We start from the raw sequence: 21,451 nt of genomic DNA on the forward strand, positions 1-21,451 counted from the left end.
GAGGCCGCATATGCACATATGCAGATAGAGTAGCACAGAACACCAGGAGAGCTCAGCATGAAAGCTACAAATCTGCCAAGTCCCCCACATGGTGCCACTGAGCACCAGTGTGTATATGGAGAAAAGAAAAGTACCTAGGACAGAAACTTGGACATTCCAACATTGATAGATTAGCTAGGAGCAGAGACCTGGCGCAGAAGACCATGTGGGTCTTGACAAGGAACAAAAGCCATGAGTATGACACCCTAGAAGCCAAAGATAAGTCAATCAGGGAGGGAATTTCTTCCCATGTTCCCAGTGCCTAGCCCATGGTAAGAATTCAGAAAATATGTATTAAATGAATAAAGGTATGAAGAAATCAAGGAAGAAATAAACTTCTAGAAAAAATACGGTAAAAATGGATCCAAGAGGTAGATGAAAACAAAACTTTCGGATGAACCCTGCATGTGTACTACAGTGATATGAATGTACATGAACATAACAAAAATAATCCTAAATTCTAATTAAAAGTCTAGATACAGCTTTATTTTAAAAGAATGATAGAACATGACAATTTGGGGCTCCTGGGTGGCTCAGTGGGTTAAAGCCTCTGCCTTTGGCTCAGGTCATGATCCCAGGGTGCTGGGATTGAGCCCCGCATCGGGCTCTCTGCTCAACAGGGAGCCTGCTTCCTCCTCTTTCTCTGCCTGCCTCTGCCTACTTGTGATTTCTCTCTCTATCCAATAAATAAATAAAATCTTAAAAAAAAAAAAAAAAGAACATGACAATTTGTCGAATAGTACCAAAATCTCTAGTAAAACATTCAGCCAGATGTGCACTAAAATATTATGATAGAAATGGAAAGGTATTAACTATTCATTAACACAATATTGAACACTAAGTGTACAAATAATGTGGACTCATTGGTCTTACAAAGACCCTGAAGACCATGCCACTTTCTCCCCATTTTCCCAGATGGACCATCAGAATCTGCTCCTATCCCCAGGCATTGGTGTCTTTTTCCAACTTGTCACAAAATCCTCTTTTAACAAATGACTGACATCTGGAACTTCCCATGACCCCGAGAGGTCTTCAAGCAAACACTTGACACCCACACAGAAGCCTGGCATGAGGCTTATTTCATTCTTTCTCATTTTAAAAATTTCAGAAAATGTATATGGTTGAAATGAAGCCTCTTGCTCTAAGAACTATCTGGTCTCTCTTTATGAGCAGTTCCAAAATGCTATGACCAATTTCATACACACAGTCATCAGTTACTTTCACGATCTCAGTTATGTTCCTAACTGTATTTCATCAGAATCATGCGGCCAGACATGCATTTCTGTGTGCAAATCTGTTATATCATTAGAATAGTCATCAAAGCTTCCCACTTTTCTCAAAATCTAGCTGCTTACTCTGCAGAGGTTGAGCTAGTTCATTCAAAGCAACCCACCAACCAACCATGAGTCTTGCAAATTATAAACGATGCTTCTAATTAGCTTATCATGTACCTTTTCCCTGCTTCCCAGACGATCACTAAAGAACCCTGCTGGTCTTAACTCACAAGAAATACTCTTGAATCCACTTCACTCTCTGAGCAAGAAAATTTTTAGTAAAACAGTAGTTTCTTGGTTGTCCATGACTCTGACAATCTGTTTTCTTTCTTTCTTTCCTTTTCTTTTAATAAATAAATAAATAAATAAATAAAGCAAGCATTGGAGGCTTTTGTCTGGTGCTCCAGTATGTGAAGTGAGCCTGAGTTGAGACTAGAATGTAAATCTTGTAAGACTGTGACTCCGGCCCCAGGAATCATCTGCTCTTTTCACTTAGTAACAAATATGATGCGGGCAACAGGTGCTTCATCTTGACTTGGTTTAATCCTTTTTAACCTGCTGGGAGAGGTATTCTAAGCGCTCATGTACAAATGAGCAGGGGGTAGGCAAAGGCATTTATGTGTCAAATTATAGCTACACTTTCTGATAACGTGGCTTTATAAAGTTAGCTCAGATGAAGAAAAACGAAACCTCTGCCATTCCATGTTATTTCTCAACCATTCTAAGGTGGTAACCACCGGGGCAAGAACGAAACCCGTGCTGAATTCTTTTCTAGTTGAAGCGATGGTTTGCTGTGTATAGTGGTTGGTGTATTGTCACTGTTCACTACTGTGTCATTCTTGGTCACTGTAACACCAATTTTCATAAGCTTTTTGTTTGTTTCCCTCACATCTTCTCTAAACAAAATACATCTCATTTTCACTTGAGGGATGTAAGTTGGTTTCTCATGTGAAAGATTTTATGTGACATTTAAAAAAAGTCATTAAATGCCTTCCATGTGTAGGAATTTGTTCTAGGCAATGTACAAGGGGGGGCTGGTAGAAACTGTTCCCAAACTCTGGGATAATTGATAATTCTATCAATGGGAAAATGATTTATTTACCTGGATCTTCTATAGTTAAGTTCTACTTAGCTTAGCCAAGTAGAGCAGACATAATGTTCACCGCACTGAATGGCTCCATGACTTACATAAGAGCATTAAAAAAAAAATCATGAAGGCATGATCAAAGGAATAAAAATCACAAATAACATTGTTTTCAAACCTCATGCAAAAACAGAGTTAGGGAAAATTATAAATTAATGAGCTTTACCTTTATGTGTTTTATAAAGGGAAATCTCATTACTTTATAATCACTGGCTATATATCTGTAATTATTTATGAACACATACATCATTTACCCCGTCTATAGTTGTCAATCACCTGAATCAAATGTTATGAAGTGGAGCATTAAATATGGGAAAAATTGTTACAACCTACTAAGTAAATTTCAGTTACATTTTGTTGACTACTGTAACATTTGTATAGATACAGAAAGCATACTTTAAATATAACGGTCATCTTTAAGATTTGCTTGCTTGCCATATCATCCCTAAGAAAAACATATTTCTATCACAAAGAAAATAATTCTATCAATGGGAAAATGATTTATTTACCTGGATCTTCTATAGTTAAGTTCTTTATTAACCACTGAACAATGTCTGACCCTAGAAAAAGAAAAAAGAAAAACACAAATACTTGTGAACATTTGTTTATACATGTTAACTTTAAGAACGCTCAACTTTTGGCACTCATATTAGTAGGAAAGTTTGTTTTACGTTTTCGCATAGATCTTTTTTTTTTTTTTAAAATCAAAGTACAGTTGACACACGAGGCTACCCCAGTTTCAGGCGTACAATACAGTGACTCAGCAAGTCCGCGTGTCATGGGTGTGGCTCCACCTGTCCCCATCCGACACCATGATAATTCCACTGACTACAACCCCCTGTATCCCATTCTTCCCCATGACTTATTAATGGTGTAACCGGAAGTCTGTCTCTTCCACTCCCCTTCGGCCATTCTGCCATCCCTCCTCTGCTCTCTCCTCTGGCAATCATCACCAGTTGGTTCTCTGCATGTATTACTCTGAGTCTCTTTCTGCTTTGTTTCAGGATTCCACATATTAGTGAACTCCTACAGCATTTGTCTTCCTTTGTCTGACTTATGTCACTCCGTGTAATATCCCCGTGGAGGTCCATCCATCTTGCAAATGTGAAGAGGCGCCCAGGTGTAAACTAGTAAACTATTTAACACGAAATATTTAAACACGAAGGTGTAAAATGCTGGTACTGGACAAAACGATTCATTCATCTGTTCACTGGATGATTGCTTATTGAGTGTCCACTATGTGTGAAGCAGAGTTCTTAGCATGGGACCACCAGTACTTTGTAAGATGGTCCTTTTATCTACTCTCAAGCCAAACCAGATTTTTTCTTAGCTTTTGAAAACTCCTCTGTGTTTCAAGTCTCCGTGTCTTTACAGGACTATTCTCTTTGACCGAAATGTCTTACCACTATTTTCAAGACACTCAAGATTCATTTACACAATAGAACTTTCCTTGACCCTCATTTCTGTCCACTGAGTTTAAGTAACCTCCAGTGAAAGTGAAATGTTATCTGTGTAGTCCTGTATGGTGGCACAGATAAGAGAATGTTGCAACTGTTTATCTGAATAAAGTCCTTGAGTACCAAGTGAGGCGTCATATTCATCTTTCTGCATTTGGAAAAAAGCAAGTGTTTGATAATGTGTGATGAAAAAAAATGAGCAAATATAGGTTTTCACTTCATACAGAATACGGGAAGCAGGGTCTGCGGAAAATATAATGTTTGAGCTAGATTTGGATATATGAAAAATACAAAATGTAGTTACTGAAGGCCCATGTCAAAGTTAAAAGGGGGCCAGTAGGCAGCAAGAAATGACTGCATTCTTTCTTCACACCCCGTGCGGGGAATAACAGGACTGGGACACTAATAAGAGCGTTCACAGTGTGTTCAGCACATCTTGAATTCCAGGAGAAAGAACTAAAATTTTTTCCTATAAATCGGGCAGAGGAAGGGAGACATGGAACGTTCTGCTGTGTTTTGTTTTAAACAGAAGAACGACCTTATCAAAACAAGTTCAAGGAATTCGATTGGCAATGCATGCGGGAGTGCCTTGGGCCGGTCAGAGAGAAAGCAGGGAAGCCAGCATTTCCACTGGTTGAGATCCATGATTGAAAGGAAAATTACTGAACCAGTTCCATGTACAAGTGAATTAAAGCAAAATGAGAGTCTTGCTTCAGGACTTTATGACTAGTTAGGCATGGGGGTGGCCAGTGGGAGACCAGGAGGAGAACTCAAGGTTCCCAGGGCAGGATCAGGATGCAACGCGGATGGAAAGAACGGTGAAAATATGAGCAGAATGGGAGAATCATGAAGAGGCCTTGATTTACCCGAAATATTCCTCTACTTAAATTTGGTTTTCAGCATCACTCATTTCAACAAAAAACAGCCAAAAATACATATGAAAATAGTTGTGCATGTATAGTAAGCCTCATCAGGGCTGCATGAATGAAATTTTGTGTGACCTAAAATTCCACTCCCACCTCTCAGAACCTGGCTTCCATCGTGCCTGAGACGCAGCCCATGACTGACATTCACAGCGGCTACATAATTCTTGCTGCTTCCTGCAGAAAAGTTCAAAACTATCTTCAGAATAAACTTGGGGCACCTGGCAGCTGTGTCAGTAGAGCATGCAGCTCTTGATCTTGGGGTGGTGAGTTTGAACCCTATGTTGGGTGTAAAGATTACTATAAAAAATCTTTCAAAATAAAAATAAAAAAAATAAGATGTGTGTGCATTTTTTAAATGACTTCATGTGTTGAATCACTTGGATTCTTTTACAATGGTTACTTTTACAACTGCCATTACAACTTCATCCCGTGGACGAAGATGGAGTCACCTCGATCCTAAAGCAGCTGTAAGGGAAGGCAGAGAGGGAGACTGCTCACAAGAACACAGATATTTCTCAGTGTTATGTTCAGCCTTATAACCTAACTTATCTTGAACCATTGTCATCCCTATAAAAAATAGGAGGGGGACTCAGTTTTTCAACTAGGTACGTACAGATACTTGACCCCTGCAGAATTCCAGGTACCCAAATCTCACGCACTATTTTCAGGTACCTTGCTCATTTTCCATATTTGAGCATCGACTTGGGGAACATATGTGAGCAGCCGCTGGAAATTTTCCATTCTTTTGAAGAGAGCCAAACACTAGTTCCAAGACTATAATTTTCTCTTAGTGTGAAAAATGATTTAAAAATGCTTTTAGGGAAAGTTTTTTTTTTTTTTTTTTTTAAGGTTTCTTCTTTTTTTTTTCTGAGCAGAAAGAAATACAAAGAAGCTTAATTTGAAACTACATTTAACTCAGGAAACAGGAAACTTTCTTTCCTAGCCTCGATTTGAGCACTTCTGTTATGGTCATGTTCTTAGGGCAGCTCTGAAAGGGATGACTGGACCACTGGCAATATCACTTAGGAGATGTTCTTAGAGCGGTTTTATTGTTGTGTGTCACCCCAGTATCCTTATGGTTTTAACTTAGAACATTATGAATGACTTTATGGTTAAATATATACCCAAATCCACCATATTCGCCTGTCGTGCATGCATGAGAACAGGACCTTAACTCTCAGAGAGAGGCAGACACAGAGAGAGAAAAATGTCAGCATCTGGATGGAACCAGAACACTGAAAGAAAAATGTGGTATCGCAGGCACCTTGAGAATGACAATTCAGATTTAAAAGGGGTGCCTTACAGACAGGAGGGTGTAGGAAAGAAAGGCACATTTCCAGCAACATCCCAGCCTTTGTCTAACGAATAGATGAACAGATTTGTGTAAATGTACACATCCGGAGTATTTTAGACTTCCATCCATCTTTTTTTCTGAGGGCTTTGCAGTAAAATAGAGAATTTTTTGTTGTCTTTTTTGCTTTTTGGTGTTCTTTTTTTTCTTTAAAAAACGGCAATTGGGGAGCTTGGGTGGCTCAGTGGGTTAAAGCCTCTGGCTTCGTCTCAGGTCATGATCCCAGGGTCCTGGGATCGAGCCCTGAATTGGGCTCTCTGCTCAGCAGGGAGCCTGCTTTCTCCTCTCTCTCTGCCTGCCTCTCTGCCTACTTGTGATCTCTGTCTGTCAAATAAATAAACAAAATCTTAAAAAAATGGCAGAAGGGCTCTTGAACAGCTACAACATGAAGTTTGTTGAGAAATGCAATAATATCTTAAACCCCGAGAAATAAAAGAAAAACCTGTATGACTACAGCTTTTGGGAACTTGAGCCCTGAGCAGTATCTACACTCTTGCTTTGAATTCTTAGAGGTTACTCTTGTAGCTCTCACAGTTACAAAATTACATGCTCCCTCTCCTTAGCAGAAGAAGTAGAGGTTTTATTATGGCGCAGTCCCAGGAATCTGATTTGAACAATGAAAACCAGCCAAACAAACAGGCAAGGGAGTTCCTGGCACACTGCTCAGCATTGCCCACGTGCTGCATTGTTTCTGACTTCGATGATTTGCTGACACTATTCCGTCCCGATCCCTTTTCCTTCAGCCGATTCCAACTCAGTCCAGACAGTTCAGGTCACACAGTACCGACTCCAGGAAGCTACTCACCCCACCCTCCCCGCAGGAGGCTGTCATTGCTCTTTGGATCCCAAGCACCCAGCCCAGTGTCTGACATGTAAAAGCAGATTAGTAAGACGTTAAAGAAATGTATGAATTGATAACAAGGTTCCCTCTCCAGACCATTCTTGAAAAAACTTTACAAAAAGATGGTAGGTCGCCTGGGTGGCTCAGTGGGTTAGGCCACTGCCTTCGGCTCAGGTCATGATCTCAGGGTCCTGGGATCGAGTCCCGCATCAGGCAGGGAGCCTGCTTCCTCCTCTCTCTCTCTCTCTGCCTGCCTCTCTGCCTACTTGTGATCTCTCTCAGTCAAATAAATAAATTAAAAAAAAAAAAAAGATGGTATCCATCATGCAAAGGATATTTGGCCGGCATAAAATTTTCGTCGCTCATAATCACCTTTCGCGGTGATAATTTTCCCAGGTCAGTGCTAACCCTTTACCACTCCACCCATGATGAAAGCAAAGCAGTGAACGATGTCTAGACCCCAGTATTATTTCTCACCGAAACCTGAGTGCAAAAGGGCTCCCCCACTCTGCTGTGCTGCCAAGAGACACGGCGGAGCCAGACCCTGTGTCCTGAGCCCGCATCACTCCCACGGCAGCTGTGCTCCTCCTACGGGTGAGGACACACTCTCAGCTACAAGTGTCGGCCACAGCCAACCGAACCCTCAACTGCAGGTTCACAAACAGGAAAATACTGTGAAATGTTTGTACCTATGATATCGGAAGACTTTGTAAGCCACCAGAATGGTTATACTTTTGGTGTATATCCTTTACAAAATAATCTCTTTTTGTAAGTTCTGCTAAAGCCATTTGTGAAAACTTTAGCTCTTAATCAGCGGAAGAGGCTGAAATATTCCTGAGGTAAAGGCACTGACCTTTTGAATATTTCTCTTTCAGGAAAATATATAGGCTTTTTTTTTTTTTTTTTTTTTTTTTTTTTTGCTTGAGGCAGAGCTCCTAGGTTGTTTTTCCGAGCAGATCTTTAATTTTGATCATGACAATTTATCTGGATTTTTAAACTTTTTTTCTTTTAAAGATTTTATTTATTTATTTGACAGAGATCACAAGTAGGCAGAGGCAGGCAGAGAGAGAGGAGGAAGCAGGCTCCCCGCTGAGCAGAGAACCCAGTGCTGGGCTCGATCCCAGGACCCTGGGATCATGACCTGAGCCGAAGGCAGAGGCTTTAACCCACTGAGCCACCCAGGCGCCCTCTGGATTTTTAAACTTTGTTGTGTAAGTTCCATAAGCCATAAAAAGATTTCTTCAGACACAAAGCAAGGATTCTGGGGCCCCTTCAAAGCCTAACAAGCTGAGAGGAAAGGCAGCAGAAATGGCAAACAGCAAAGATGACAAGAATCCAAAGACACAAGGACATCGAGATGATCCTAAGGACGGCCGCCCACCCTCTCCCAGAATCAAGAAGATTACTGACCAAACAGAGCAGATTTTTTCCAAAGGGTGTTCTGAGCAACATCCCCTGTCTTGTGTATGAGATGGTGTGGGGACCTGTGCGAAACGCTGTGGAATTAGGCCACGGAAGGGAGAAGTGGTTCCTTGATGTGGCCTTTATTGAGATAAAGAACATTGTGAAAAATCAAGAGAAGGATGAGCTTGCAATGTTCCCTCGGAACGGAGGATATGGGATCCTTCTGAAGAACATTTTTAAAGTTTTATATTTTTTTCATTTCACAATTCTTTAGACTCACAAAAGATGCAATAAGTAATAAAAGTGTTAAGTGTGCAAATATAAATTTTGCATTAGGTAATACACTAGAACTTACCAACCATAAATGAGTGATTGATTGATTGATTGATTAATCAATTAATTAAGCTGCTAGGCATAAAGAAGAGATTTGAGATCATTCTTGTTCTGAGAACATAAACCCCTTAAAAGTAGACAGAGGCCATGTCTAGCTGTTAATGGTATCTCTGACGGACATATGAGATGGAGAAAACACGTACTGATTGATAAAACTTTCTGTTAGTGCAGTCTCAGCTGCCACAGGAAGTCAGAATAAATTGACATTTCCTGAGTTTTTCCTGCAGAATAGGGTATTTCGCATACATTTCCATGAAAAATCTCTACTTCAGATTTCAATAGTAAATTTTCAGAAGTGCAACAAATGAATATGTCCAGAACCAAAATAGGAATGAACCATCCAAAATGCATATCCAAATACGCCTCTCTCCTAATGGAAGTTTGCAAAGACCTTCTCGGCACCTGGATAGAGTCTGAGGACTTGCATGGCACACAAGGTCCTTCCTGGCTTACCTCCTTTTTCTACCTCTCAGCCTCGGCTCCCACACTTCCCCCTCCTGGATTTTATAACTTGAAGAGAATCAACCTGAACTTCTTTAACCATACGTAGCCTGATGCTTAATACTCTGGGCTTTTATAGACACTGTATATTCCAGTTGGAACAGCTTCCTCCACTCAAGACAATATCATATCCACTTCCTATGTTGAATACATAGTATCTACACCACTAGGTTGTAAAATCCTCAAGGACTTGAGCACGGTACCCAATAGAGTCTCAAGACCTACAAGTCAGGATTTGAACTGCATTTCTCAAAGACCGAACTCGGAATATAGTGCTCCTTAACACTTTGTAATCTTCCTGTATTTTGAGCTAGTTATTGAGATTCCTTAGCGATCATGGCTACTGAAACAAGCTTTATACTTTCAATGCTATAAAACTAAGAGTCACTTGGTATCTTTGGATGAAGAATGTCTTGTAAAATAATCAAACTTCTAATAAGCTACAGTTAAATTTGAACAGTACCTTTTAAACTAGAAAGCCTCCATTTTGAAAAAAAAGAATAGTTCTATATAGATAAATAGATGTGTCCTGTTGTCAACGATATTTATACTTAAACACGTCTACTTTGCCACATTTGGTCAATGAAGTTAATACATTCAGAGTTGAAAAGTAATTACACTGAGGCCCACACTACATTTTGGCAATTTCATATTTTTTTAATCATTTTAATACTTTAACGTTTGCTCTTTTTCTAATTTATTGGAATTATTTACATTGTTATATACATATTTTTCATCCCATTCACATCTGCACTGATCAGGACGTTTTGTATACTTTAAAAATTCTATTCCTAATGCTAGTATATTTCCTCGTATATACCGATTTTAAAGTCGAGCAAGCAAAAGCATGATGCATCATTAAACTTTTTAAGAATAGACCTACGTTCTAGAGAAGTTTAAGGTTCACATGATATTGAACAGAAAGTGCAGAGATTTCCCATACACCTCCTGCTCTCGCACAGGCATAGCCCTTCCTAGGATCAACGCCCCAGCCCTACATTTATTATATTTGATGAACCTGCATCGACCCTTCATTATCACCCAGAGTCCCCAGTTTATATAACTCACTCTCGGTGTTTGACATTCTGTGGGTTTAGATAAATTTATAACGGCACACGTCCACCACCTTGTATCATACCGAATAGCTTTACCACCCTGAAAATCCTCCTCACCGCACCGTCTCCGCTAACCTCCGTCAACTACTGATCTCTTAATTGTCTCCCAAGTTTTGCACTTTTTGGAATGCTATATAGTTGGAATCATGCAATATGTAGACTTTACAGATTGACTTCTACAGTTAGTAATATGCATTTGAATTTCTTTCATGTCTTTTCATGGCTTGATAGCTCATTTCTTTCCTAGCACTGAATATTATTACATTGCTTGAGGGTGCCAAGAAACACAATGGGGAAAAGATAATCTCTTCCATGCTTGGAAAACTAGAGAGTCACATGCAAAAGAATGAAGTTAGACCCCTGTATTATACCATACATGAATATCAACTCAAAATGGCTTAAAGATTTGAATATATGACCTGAAACCATAAAGATCTTTTTAGAAAACACAGGGAAAAGCTTCCTCAACATTAGCCCTGCCAATAATTTTCTGTGTGTGATACCAAAAGCTCAGGCAATGAAAGCAAAAATAAGTAAGTGGAAATAGATCAAAATGAAAACCATCTGAGCAGCAAAGAAAAGAATAAACAAAATGAACACATAATCTATTTCCTGGGAGAAAATATTTACAAACTATATACCTCATCATAAGGGGTTAATATCCAAAATATATAAGACTCATTCATCTCAACAGAAAAAAAAAGTTAACAACTTAACTAAATTATGAGCAAATGACCAGAGCAGATAATTTTTGAAAGAAGACATACAGGTGGTCAGCAAGCATTATGAAAAGGCTCTTGCCGAGAATGGGCTTTCTGCTCAACAGGAAGTCTGCATTTCCCTCTCCTTCTGTGCACTTGTTCTCTCTCTCTCTCTCTCTAAATTAATAAAATCTTTAAAAAATAAGAAGAAAAGTTTCTCGGTCATCAGAGAAATGCAAATCAGAACCACAATGAGATTATCACCTCACAACTGTTAGGATGGCTGTTATAAAATGAATAAATAAACTATAACAAGGATGTGGAGAAAAGGGAACCCTTCTACACTGCCGATGGGAATGTAAGTTGGTACAGACAAGAGGGAAAACAGCATGGAGATTCCTCAAAAAATTAAAAATAAAACTACCATATGATCCAGCAATCCGTTGTCTGGTTATACACCCAGAGGAAATAAAATCAGTGCTGCAAAGAGAGATGTTCCCTCCCACATTCACTGCAGCATCACTCACAAGAAGCAAACCACGAAAACAACCCAAGTGTCTACTAATAGAGGAATAAAGAAGAGGTATGATAGGATAGTATTCAGCCTTTAAACAAACAAACAAACAAAAAAAAAAAGAAAGAAAGAAAAAAGAAAAAAAGAAGGAAATCCTGCTATTTGCAAGACACAGAAGAACGTTATAATAAGTGAAATAAGCCAGACCTAAAGATACGAATAGTGCAAGGCCTCGCTTACACGTGCAAGCTAAAAACGTTGGGACTCAGAAAAGCAGAGAACAGAATGGTAGCTGCTAGGGACTAGAGGCTGGGAGGTGTGAGAACGGAAACAAATTGACCAAAGGGCACGAAGTTTCAGTTATACACTACAGATTCATTCTGGAGAGCTAGTATATAGCATGGCCACTATAGTTAATAGTTCTGTTTTGTATACCTGAAATTTGCTACAAGAGTATATCTGAAGTGTTCTCACAACATAGAATGTCACCATATGAGGGGACAGATATGTTAACTAGCGTGATTGCAATAATCATTTCACAATGTCTATACATATCAAAAGATCACATTGGGGGCACCTGGGTAGCTCAGTGGGTTAAGCTTCTGCCTTCGGCTCAGGTCATGATCTCAGGGTCCTGGGATCCAGCCCCGCACTGGGCTCTCTGCTCCACAGGGAGCCTGCTTCCTTCCCCCTCTCTCTGCCTGCTGCTCTGCCTACTTGTGATCTCTCTCTCTCTGTCAAATAAATAAATAAAATCTTAAACAAAAATCACATTGTATACCTTAAATATATACAATTTTTGTTTCACCTCAATAAAGCTTAAGTGGAAGAGTAAATACAAGAACAGGGAAGAGAACTCCCTAATCTTCTCTCTGTCAGGTGAGGACAGAACAAGTGGGCAGTCGGTAGTCTGGAAGATGGCTCTTACCAGAACCCAACCAGGTTGGCACCCCAATCTTGGACTTCCAGTCTCCAGAACTATGAAAAATAAATTTCTGCTGCTATAAGCTATCCAGTTTATGGTGACTAAGCCTGAGCTACCTAAGATGAAGGACAAGTTCCAGGTTTGGCAACTATGACTAAAGTTGCTAAAAGTATCTATGAGCAGATTTTGTGGGGATGTAAGTTTACAATTCCTTTGAGTAAATACAATGGAATGCAATTGCGTGATTGTAGGGTACGTGCATGTTTAGTTTTGTAAGAAATCACCAATCCATTTTCCAAAGTGGCTGTACCATTTTGCATGGTATACAAATGGTATTTTTTCTCTCTCTGTTTCTGCCTTTCTCTCATAGTTAAGGTCTTGCTGTCATACATGCACAGTAGGTGAGTATGGGGCATTTGGGTAGATATACCATTGCACTAACAATGGACTTTTTTTTTTTTTTAATGTAGGAACCGCCAAAATTTTGGTGTTTAATATTTAACAGCACGACTGACCAAGGTCCAAGATGTGGAGTTACCAAGTTCAAGACACTGGGGGTAGGATCGCACTACAGACTGACTATACAGCACGTGGGAAGAAGAACACACACTTCAGGGGAGAAAACCTGTCTACACACAGCAGTTCCTTCAAAAAGCCGTTCAGTCTTCTCTCGGCTTGTGAAAATGCTGTTCCGGACTTCAGGGGGAATTATTGTTCTGCATTCGGTATTATCACTGCTCTGGATTTTGGCTGTTCTAGTGGGTGTATAGTGGTATCTTGCTTTAATTTACATTTTTTGATGGCATATAATGTGGAATAGCATTTCACATGCTTATTTGCCATTTGTATATCTTCCTTGGTGAAGTATCTGTTAAGGTCTTTGGCTCATTTTTTAATCAGGCTATTTAAGGTTTAAGAGTTCTTTGTATATTTTGGGTAACAGTCCTTTATCAGATGTGTCTTCTGCTACTATTTTTCTTCTAGGCTATGTCTTATCTTCTCATTCTCTTGATACTGTCTTTAACAGAAGTCTTTAATTTTAATAATGTCCAGCTTATCAATAATATCTTCAATGGATCATGGCTTTAGTGTTGTATCTCAAAAGTCCTTGCCATACCAAAGGTCACCTAGGTTTTCTCCTGTGTATCTTCTAGAACCTTTATAGTTTTGCATTTTGCTTTTAAGTTCTGTGATCTATTTTGAGTTAACTTTTCTGAAGGGTAAAAGGTCTGTATCTAGTTATTATTATTGTTATTTTTACTATTATTATCATTTTAGCAGGTGGATATCCAGTTGTCCCAGCACTATTGCTAAGGACTGTCTTTGTCTCATCATACTGCCTTTGCTCCTTTGGCAAGAATCAGCTGACTACATTTACATGGATCTGTTTCTGGGACCTCTGTTCTGTTCCACTGATATATTTGTCTATTCCTTCACCAATACCACAATGCCTTGGTTACTATACCTTTATAGTAAGTCTGGAAGTCAGTCGTCCAAATCTGTTCTCCTCTTTCAAAGTTATGTCAGCTACTTTGGATCTTTCACCTCTCCATGTACATTTTAGAATCAGTTTGTTCATAACCATGAACTAATCCACTGGGGTTCTGATTGGGATTCCACTGAATCTATAGATCCAGTTGGGAAGAACTGATACCCCAGCAATACTGAATCTTCCTACCCATGAATGGGGAATCTCCTTTCATTTATTTAGTTCTTTTTTGATTTCTTCCATTAAGTATTCGTTTTCCTCATACGGATATTCTACACACACTGTTTAGATTTATACCTAAGTTTTTCTTAACTAAGCTTCTAATTTCTAGGTATTTATAGATTCACACAGTTTTAAGAAGTAATACAGAGAGATCTCATGTATCCTTTACACAACTTACACCAAAAGATAACATATTGCAAAACTATATTACAATATCACAACCAGGATTGTGACACCGATACAGAGAAGATACAGAACATCTCCATCGCTACAAGTGTCCCTTGCCATGCTCTTTTATAGTCACACTCAATTGCTATTAACCCCCGGCAACCATGAACCTATTCCCTCTTTCTGCAACTTTGTTATTTTAAGAGTATTTTTAAATGGAATCATACAGTACATAATTTTTCGATAGTGAATTTTTCACTTACTCAGCATGTCACTGGAGATTTGCCCAAGTTGTTGCAAATACCAACAGTTCATTCCTTTTTATTGCTGAGTATTAACACTCTGGTATGAGTGGACCAGTTTAATCATCCACCTGTAGAAGGGCATATTTGTCAGTTTGGGGTATTACGGATAAAGATGCAGAAGCTATACACATTTCTGGGCAGACTTTTGTGTAAATCTTTTTATTTCTCTGGGATAAACACCTGCAACTGCAGGTGTTTTTGTTTGTTTGTTTGTTTGTTTTTGGTAAAGAAATGGCCAAACAATTTTCCATAGTGTCTACTTTCCACAGCTGTTCTGACAATGGCAATAGCTCACTGTCATTTTAATTTGCATCTTCTTGATGGCTAATGATGCCGGCATGTTTTCATATGCCCATTTGATGAAGGTATATCATTTTTGGTCAAAATGTCTCTTTCATGTCTTGGTTTATTTTCTAATTGGATTGGTTGGTTTCTTGAACTATTGATTTTTCAGAGTTCTTTACATATTCTAGATACTAGAATCTTGGAGATACAGCTTGCAAATATCTGCTTTCATTCTGGTGTTTGTATTTTTATTATTTTTTAATTTTTTGAAGGATTTCCTTATTTACTTTAGAGAGGAGGGGAGGGGCAGAGGGAGAGAATCCTGAAACAGATACCCTGCTGAGCACAGAACCTACCACAGGGCTCCATCCTCTGCCCATGAAACCAAGAGTTGGACGCTTAACCAACAAAGCCACCCAGGTGTCCCTCTTCTCACCCTTTTAACAAGGTCTTCAGCAGAACAAAGTTATTCAATTTTTATGAAATCCAATTTATCAAGTTTTCTTTTATACATAATGTTTTCAGTGTCAAATCTAAGAACTCTGCCACTAGAGACCCCAAAATTTCTTATTTCACTTACTAAATGTTTGTTTCAATTTTTATATATTAAGTCCATGATTTATTTTGTGTTCATGCTTGCATAAATGTTGCATAAGACTTAGGTTGAGGTTCTTCTTCTTTTTTTATTTTTTTTAAGATTTTATTTATTTATTTGACAGATAGATCACAAGTAGGCAGAGAGGCAGGCAGAGAGAGAGGGAGAAGCAGGCTCCCTGCTGAGCAGAGAGCCCGATGTGGGGATCGATCCCAGGACCCTGAGATCATGACCTGAGCCAAAAGCAGAGACTTAACCCACTGAGCCACCCAGACACCCCCCCCCCTTTTTAATTGGCTTCTGAATGTCTAATTGTTCCATCACCAGTGTTCAAAGGTAGATCTTTCTTCAATTAAATTGCTTTTCTACCTCTGTCAAAAATCCATTGGGCTTATTGGTGTGGGTCTGTTTGTAGGTTCTCTAGTCTCTTTCATTGATCTTTAGGTTTCCCTCCACAAATACCAAACAGTACTGATTATTATAGTTACATGATAAGTCTGGATTATATAATATAAATATGTAATAAAGTTCTCTCACATTATTCTTTTTCAAGAGTGTTCTAGTTATTCTATTTCCTTTGCTCTCCATATAAATTTTAGAATCCTCTTGCCTATATCTGCAAAATAATCCTTGTAGGATTTTGATAGAAATTGCACTAAACTTTTATATCCATTTGAGGAGAACTGATATCTTTACAAGGTTCTGTCTTCAAATCTATGAACATAGTATATCTCTCCATGTATTTATATCTTCTTTTATTTCTGCTTTCAGTATTTTACAGTTTCAGAATACAAATCCTGTACATATTTTATTAGATTCATAAGTAAGTATTTAACTTCTGAGTGCTTGTAAATGGTATTATATTTTTAATTCCAGCATCTACATGGTCTTTGTTAACATACAGAAATACAACTCACTTTTACATATTTAAGGTATATCCTACTAACCTGTTAGATTCAGTTTTTGGCTACAGGAGTTTTTGTAAATGCCTTGGGATATTCTATGTAGAAAATTATATTATTTGCAAAATAGGGAAAGTTTTTTTAAAGCAATTTAATCTATTTATTTAACAGAGAGAGAGAGAGAAAGAGAGAGAGCATGCACAAGCAGGGGGAACAGCTGGCAGAACAGGCAGAGGGAGAAGCAGGCTTCCCGCCAAGCAAGGAGCCTGATGTAGGACTTGATCCCAGGACCCTAGGATCATGACCTGAGCTGAAGGCAGCCATTTAACGGACTATGCTACCCAGGCATCCTGGTTTTTTCTTTTTTTATTATTTCCCTTTCTGATGTGTATGTTTTTTATTTCACTTTCTTGTCTTATTGTCCTGTTTAGAACTTATAGCATTATGTTGTAAATCCTTGCCTTATTCCTAATCTTCTGGGTACAGTATTCAGACTTTACCATTATGAAGAATGTAAGCTGTACTTTTGTTTCGTAAATGCTCTTTATCGAGGTGAGGGAATTCTTTCTTCTTCTCCCACTTTTAGTTTTTTGCTATAAATGAGTGTTGACATTTGTCTAAAAACCTTACTGTATTGATTGATATAATTTTGTGATTTTTAAGATTATAATGGTGGATTACATTGATTAATTTTTGCATATTTAACCAGTCTGCATGACTGAAATAAACCCAGTGGTCATTGCCTGTAATTATTTTTATACATTGCTAAAATTTTGCTAAGAATTACATCTATATTCATGAAATATTTGTCTGTAGTGTTCTTTTTGTATTTTATTTTCTTTCTCTGGTTTTGGCATCAAGGTGATACTAGCATCTTCCTAAGATTAATGGGGAGGGTTTCCACCTCTTCAGTCTTCTGGAAGAGATTACATAATATCAACATTAATTCTTTCTTAAAATATTTGGTAGAATTCCCCAGCGAAGCCATATGGATCTGCCGATTTCCTTTTTAGAAATTTTTAAATTGTGAATTAAATTTTCTTAATAGTTTTCAAAACTATTACTCAAATTATTTGTTTCATGTTGCCTGAGTTATGATAGTTTGTGTTTTTTTAAGGAATTGATCCATTCTGTGTAAGTTTTCAAATTATATGTGCAGAGTGCTTTGTAGTATTCTTTAAACATTTTTTAAAATTTTATTTCTTTTTTTTTTCAATGTTACTAAAGTTCCAAGTTTTTTTCAATGTTCCATTGTTTATGCACCATACCCAGTGCTCCATGCAATAGGTGTCCTCCTCAATATCCACCACCAGGGTCACCCAACCCTACCCTTCTCCCCTCCAAAGCCCTCAATTTGTTTCTCAAGTCCACAGTCTCTCATGGTTTGTCTTTTAACCTTTTGATGTCTGCAGGGTTTGTACTAATTTCCTGGTTCATTCCTGAAAATAGTAATTTGTGCCTTCTCTCTTTTTTCTTTGACAGCTTTACTACAGATTTGTTGAAGTAATCTTTAAACAAACAAAAAACACAGCTCTTTGTTTCATTGATTTCCTTAATTTTTTTCTGTATCCAATTTCATTGATTTACGCACTTATCCTCATTTCTTTCCTTCTACTCGCTTCGGGCTCACTTTACTCTTCTTTTTCTAGATTCTTGAGTGGAGAGTACAAATCACCGATCTGAAACATTTCCTCTTTTATAATGTATATATTTAGGTTATAAATTTCTTTCTCAGTGCTTCATGAGCAATGTCCCACAAATTTTAGCATGTTGTATTTTCATTTTCTTTTGGTTCAACGTATTTTTAAAATTTTCCTTGAGATGTTCGTGTTGACACATTGATTATGCAGAACATGTTTCATTTGAAACTATTCATCGATTTTCCTTTTAGCTTTCTGATTTCTCATTTGCTTCTATTATGGTTGGAGAATAGACTTTGTATAACTTCTATGCTTTTAAGATTATTCTGCTATGTTATTCTGCCCACAATTTGGTCTGTTTTGGTAAATGTTTCATATGAGCCTGGTGAAAGTCTGTGCTTTGCTGTTGTTGGTTGGAATATCCTATAAATGCCAATTATATCAAGTTGACTGATAGTGTTGTTCACGCTATCTACTTCTTTACACGTGGATAAGATTGGATAAGAAAATCCAAGGAGGGTATTCTTCCTGCTTGATCTATCTATTACTGTTAAAAAAGTGTCAAAGCTTTCATTTGTCATAGTGGAGTTGTTTAATTTTTCATTCAGTTCTATCCATGTTGTCTCACTTATCTTAAACACTCATGTTTGATTAAACTCTTTATTCAATACCCCTCCTTACCTCTTTACTTTTCCTTGTGTGAAATTATTATACTTACTCCAGGTTTCTTCACTTAAACACTGCATGATATCTTTCTCCTACTTCTAATTTTCAACCTGCCTGTATTATTACCTTTTTGGGGTCTCCCTCCCACTCTTGGACCTGCCTCAAAGCAAAGCATTTAAGAATCTACTCACTTGATCTTTAAAGAAAATTCATTTAGCACTCCTCCAGGCAACATGAAAATAAGATAAGAAAAACATTATTTCTATTCAGAAGAGGTCTACTTCTTAGTAAGAGGAAATAAAGGAGTAGGAAGTTGGACCATTCTGACCCTAAGCCTTTATTCCAATTCAGAGCTGGAAACCCTGAAGAAGTCATATAACTTGTAGAGCTCTATTACACATTTGCAGTCTCTACCTTTCTTATTGGTACTGAGTAATTCATTTATTTGTTCATGCATACGTACTATGTAATAATGGGAACACTGACACCCTGGAAAGAAAAGGTAAAATGAATATGATGGTAACTCACAAAGAGCTAACTGAACTGTAATTGAGGCAAGGGAACTGATGGTATGTCACAATGTGGCAAAAGTTGTGGTGGATCTAAGAACAGCCCTCTGCAGAGCAAGTACACGGGGTCAAGTACACGGGTCCCTAACATGGATTGAGAGAGAAGGAGGAGAGGAAATACCAAGGTTGGCTCCCACCCCCTTCTTTATGGAGCTGTTCCAATCTTGCTCTGCTGGTTCAAATTTCTCTATGAAGTTGCTCAAAAATGAAAGCAAAATATGGAAGTTTAAGGTAACTAAAGCGTATAGCCCTATTTTTACTAAGGTATAATTTATACACACTGATGTTAAGTATAAAATCCGGTAAATTCTGACAAATGTACAAACCAGCTCAATTAAGTACAGGACATTAGCATCATCATACTAACTTAAATACCCATATGGTTGCTTCCAGTCAAGATGGCCCCATGCACTGGCAGAGAACACCAGGATTCTCATTTCTAGCACCATATTCCCCGAACTTTACAAAACAAAATGTCACGGTATGTACTTGTGTCTGGCTTCTTTTTGCTCAATAAACAATTTTTGATAGTCATTGTATTATTGTATGCACCAGTGCTCCTTCTAAGTGCTGAGTTGTTTCCGTTGAATGAATATATTACAGTTTGTTTATAGACCTTCGTGCTATTTCTGGTTTGTGGTCATTGTAAATAAAACTGCTGTAAACATTCATGAGCATGTCTTAATGGGGACATATGTTTTCATTTTCTTTTCTTTTTTTTAATTTTCTGTGAATACCTTCCGTCATCTTTTGACAAAACAGAGAACGTAGTATTTCTGAGCCCTAAAAGTCCAAAGGTGGGAATGAAAATGCCAGTAGTATGAGTGGGTCAAAGAAATCTCAGTCTGATACTCAAGTGGCCTGAATTATAATGTCCCATTGCCTCTCACTTCTATTAAAATATGGAGCTTAACAAATATTAACTCCATCAATTTACTGCGTTCAGGATGAATATGTCTGTTTTTAATTCTGCCCTCTCTTCTTTTCTCCCCTTTTTTTGAGGAAGAGGCTTCTACTTTCCCGTCCAAGGCAACCCCCTCCTTGTCTTCTTATTTTCCATCTCCCCAAGAACTTTACTGTACTTTGCCCTCAGGTCTTTTCCATATTTAAAAAAAACAAAACTTCAAAGACAACAGTACGGCCCTCGCACTCCAGCAAGTGAGAAGATATTGCACAAACAATTCTACAATTAAATATATAACGAAAGTGACAAATGTTGTGAATGCAAAGTAAAGGGAACAAGGAAAGATGAAAACAAAGAATCCCGATTTACTCTGCAAGCTTGGGAGGCTTCTCCGAGCACCTGATAGAAAGTGTTGCACTGTGGCGGGGTGGCGGGGGGGTTAGATTGCAGCCACGGAAGGCCCCGCAACAGAGAGGGCAGAATCAGCATGAAAGTCCAAGGGATGCAATGTAGGCAGGAAGGGAAACAAAATCTTTTTTTGAGATGGAAAGAAAAAGTACGACTAGAAAGTGAAGGTATTTTAAAAAGTGGAAATTGGTATGTGGATGCCTCAACTTTGCCTCTGCACTGGGAAGCGTAACAGTTACTTGAGGCAGCTGTGGGGAACACTTGGAATTGGAAGAAAGACGGAAGAACGAAAGCGCCTGTATGAGAAGACAAGCAGGAGAGGCTGCGGGGGCAGCAGCAGTGCAGGGTCTGCTGAGACGCTTGGCCGGGGCAGGGGGGGAGCACGGGATCCGGGCTCTGGACGGCCTCCCTACCCCCTCATCAGTAACCCCTTCATTCTCCCCTCTGCATCCCCCCGCCAACCCCCTCCCTCCCCACCACCTCCCACTGTGCCAACCCCCAATCCTCCTCACCACCCTGCCAACCCCCATCACTCCCCCATCACCCCCACCCTGCCGGGCCCCTGTCAATCCCCATCACCCCAACCTGCCACCCTTCCCATTACTCCATCACCCCCAACCCTGCCAACCTGCCAACCCTGTATCATTCCCCCTCCCCATCCCCCCATTCCTCCCCCCAACCCAGACACACACACACACACACACACACACACA

At 38.8% G+C, this 21,451-nt stretch overlaps 1 protein-coding gene across 6 annotated transcripts in view; it reads right to left on the reverse strand.

Moving 5' to 3' along the window:
- Window positions 1-21,451, reverse strand: part of RGS7 (regulator of G protein signaling 7) — a 496,565-nt gene that overhangs the window by 175,772 nt on the left and 299,342 nt on the right. For 4 of the 6 annotated variants that reach the window (XM_059412493.1, XM_059412490.1, XM_059412491.1 and 1 more), the window contains exon 4: window positions 2,967-3,017. The exons of 1 other annotated variant lie outside the window; for it this stretch is intronic. In XM_059412493.1, the coding sequence (XP_059268476.1) occupies window positions 2,967-3,017 (51 nt within the window). Of the gene's footprint in view, window positions 1-2,415; window positions 2,434-2,966; window positions 3,018-21,451 lie in introns of those variants that run through there. One more of the 6 variants, XM_059412495.1, reaches the window with a different exon arrangement.

This window comes from Mustela nigripes, chromosome 10 (genome assembly GCF_022355385.1).
Source record: "Mustela nigripes isolate SB6536 chromosome 10, MUSNIG.SB6536, whole genome shotgun sequence".
In the NCBI taxonomy this organism is placed as follows: Eukaryota; Metazoa; Chordata; class Mammalia; order Carnivora; family Mustelidae; genus Mustela; species Mustela nigripes.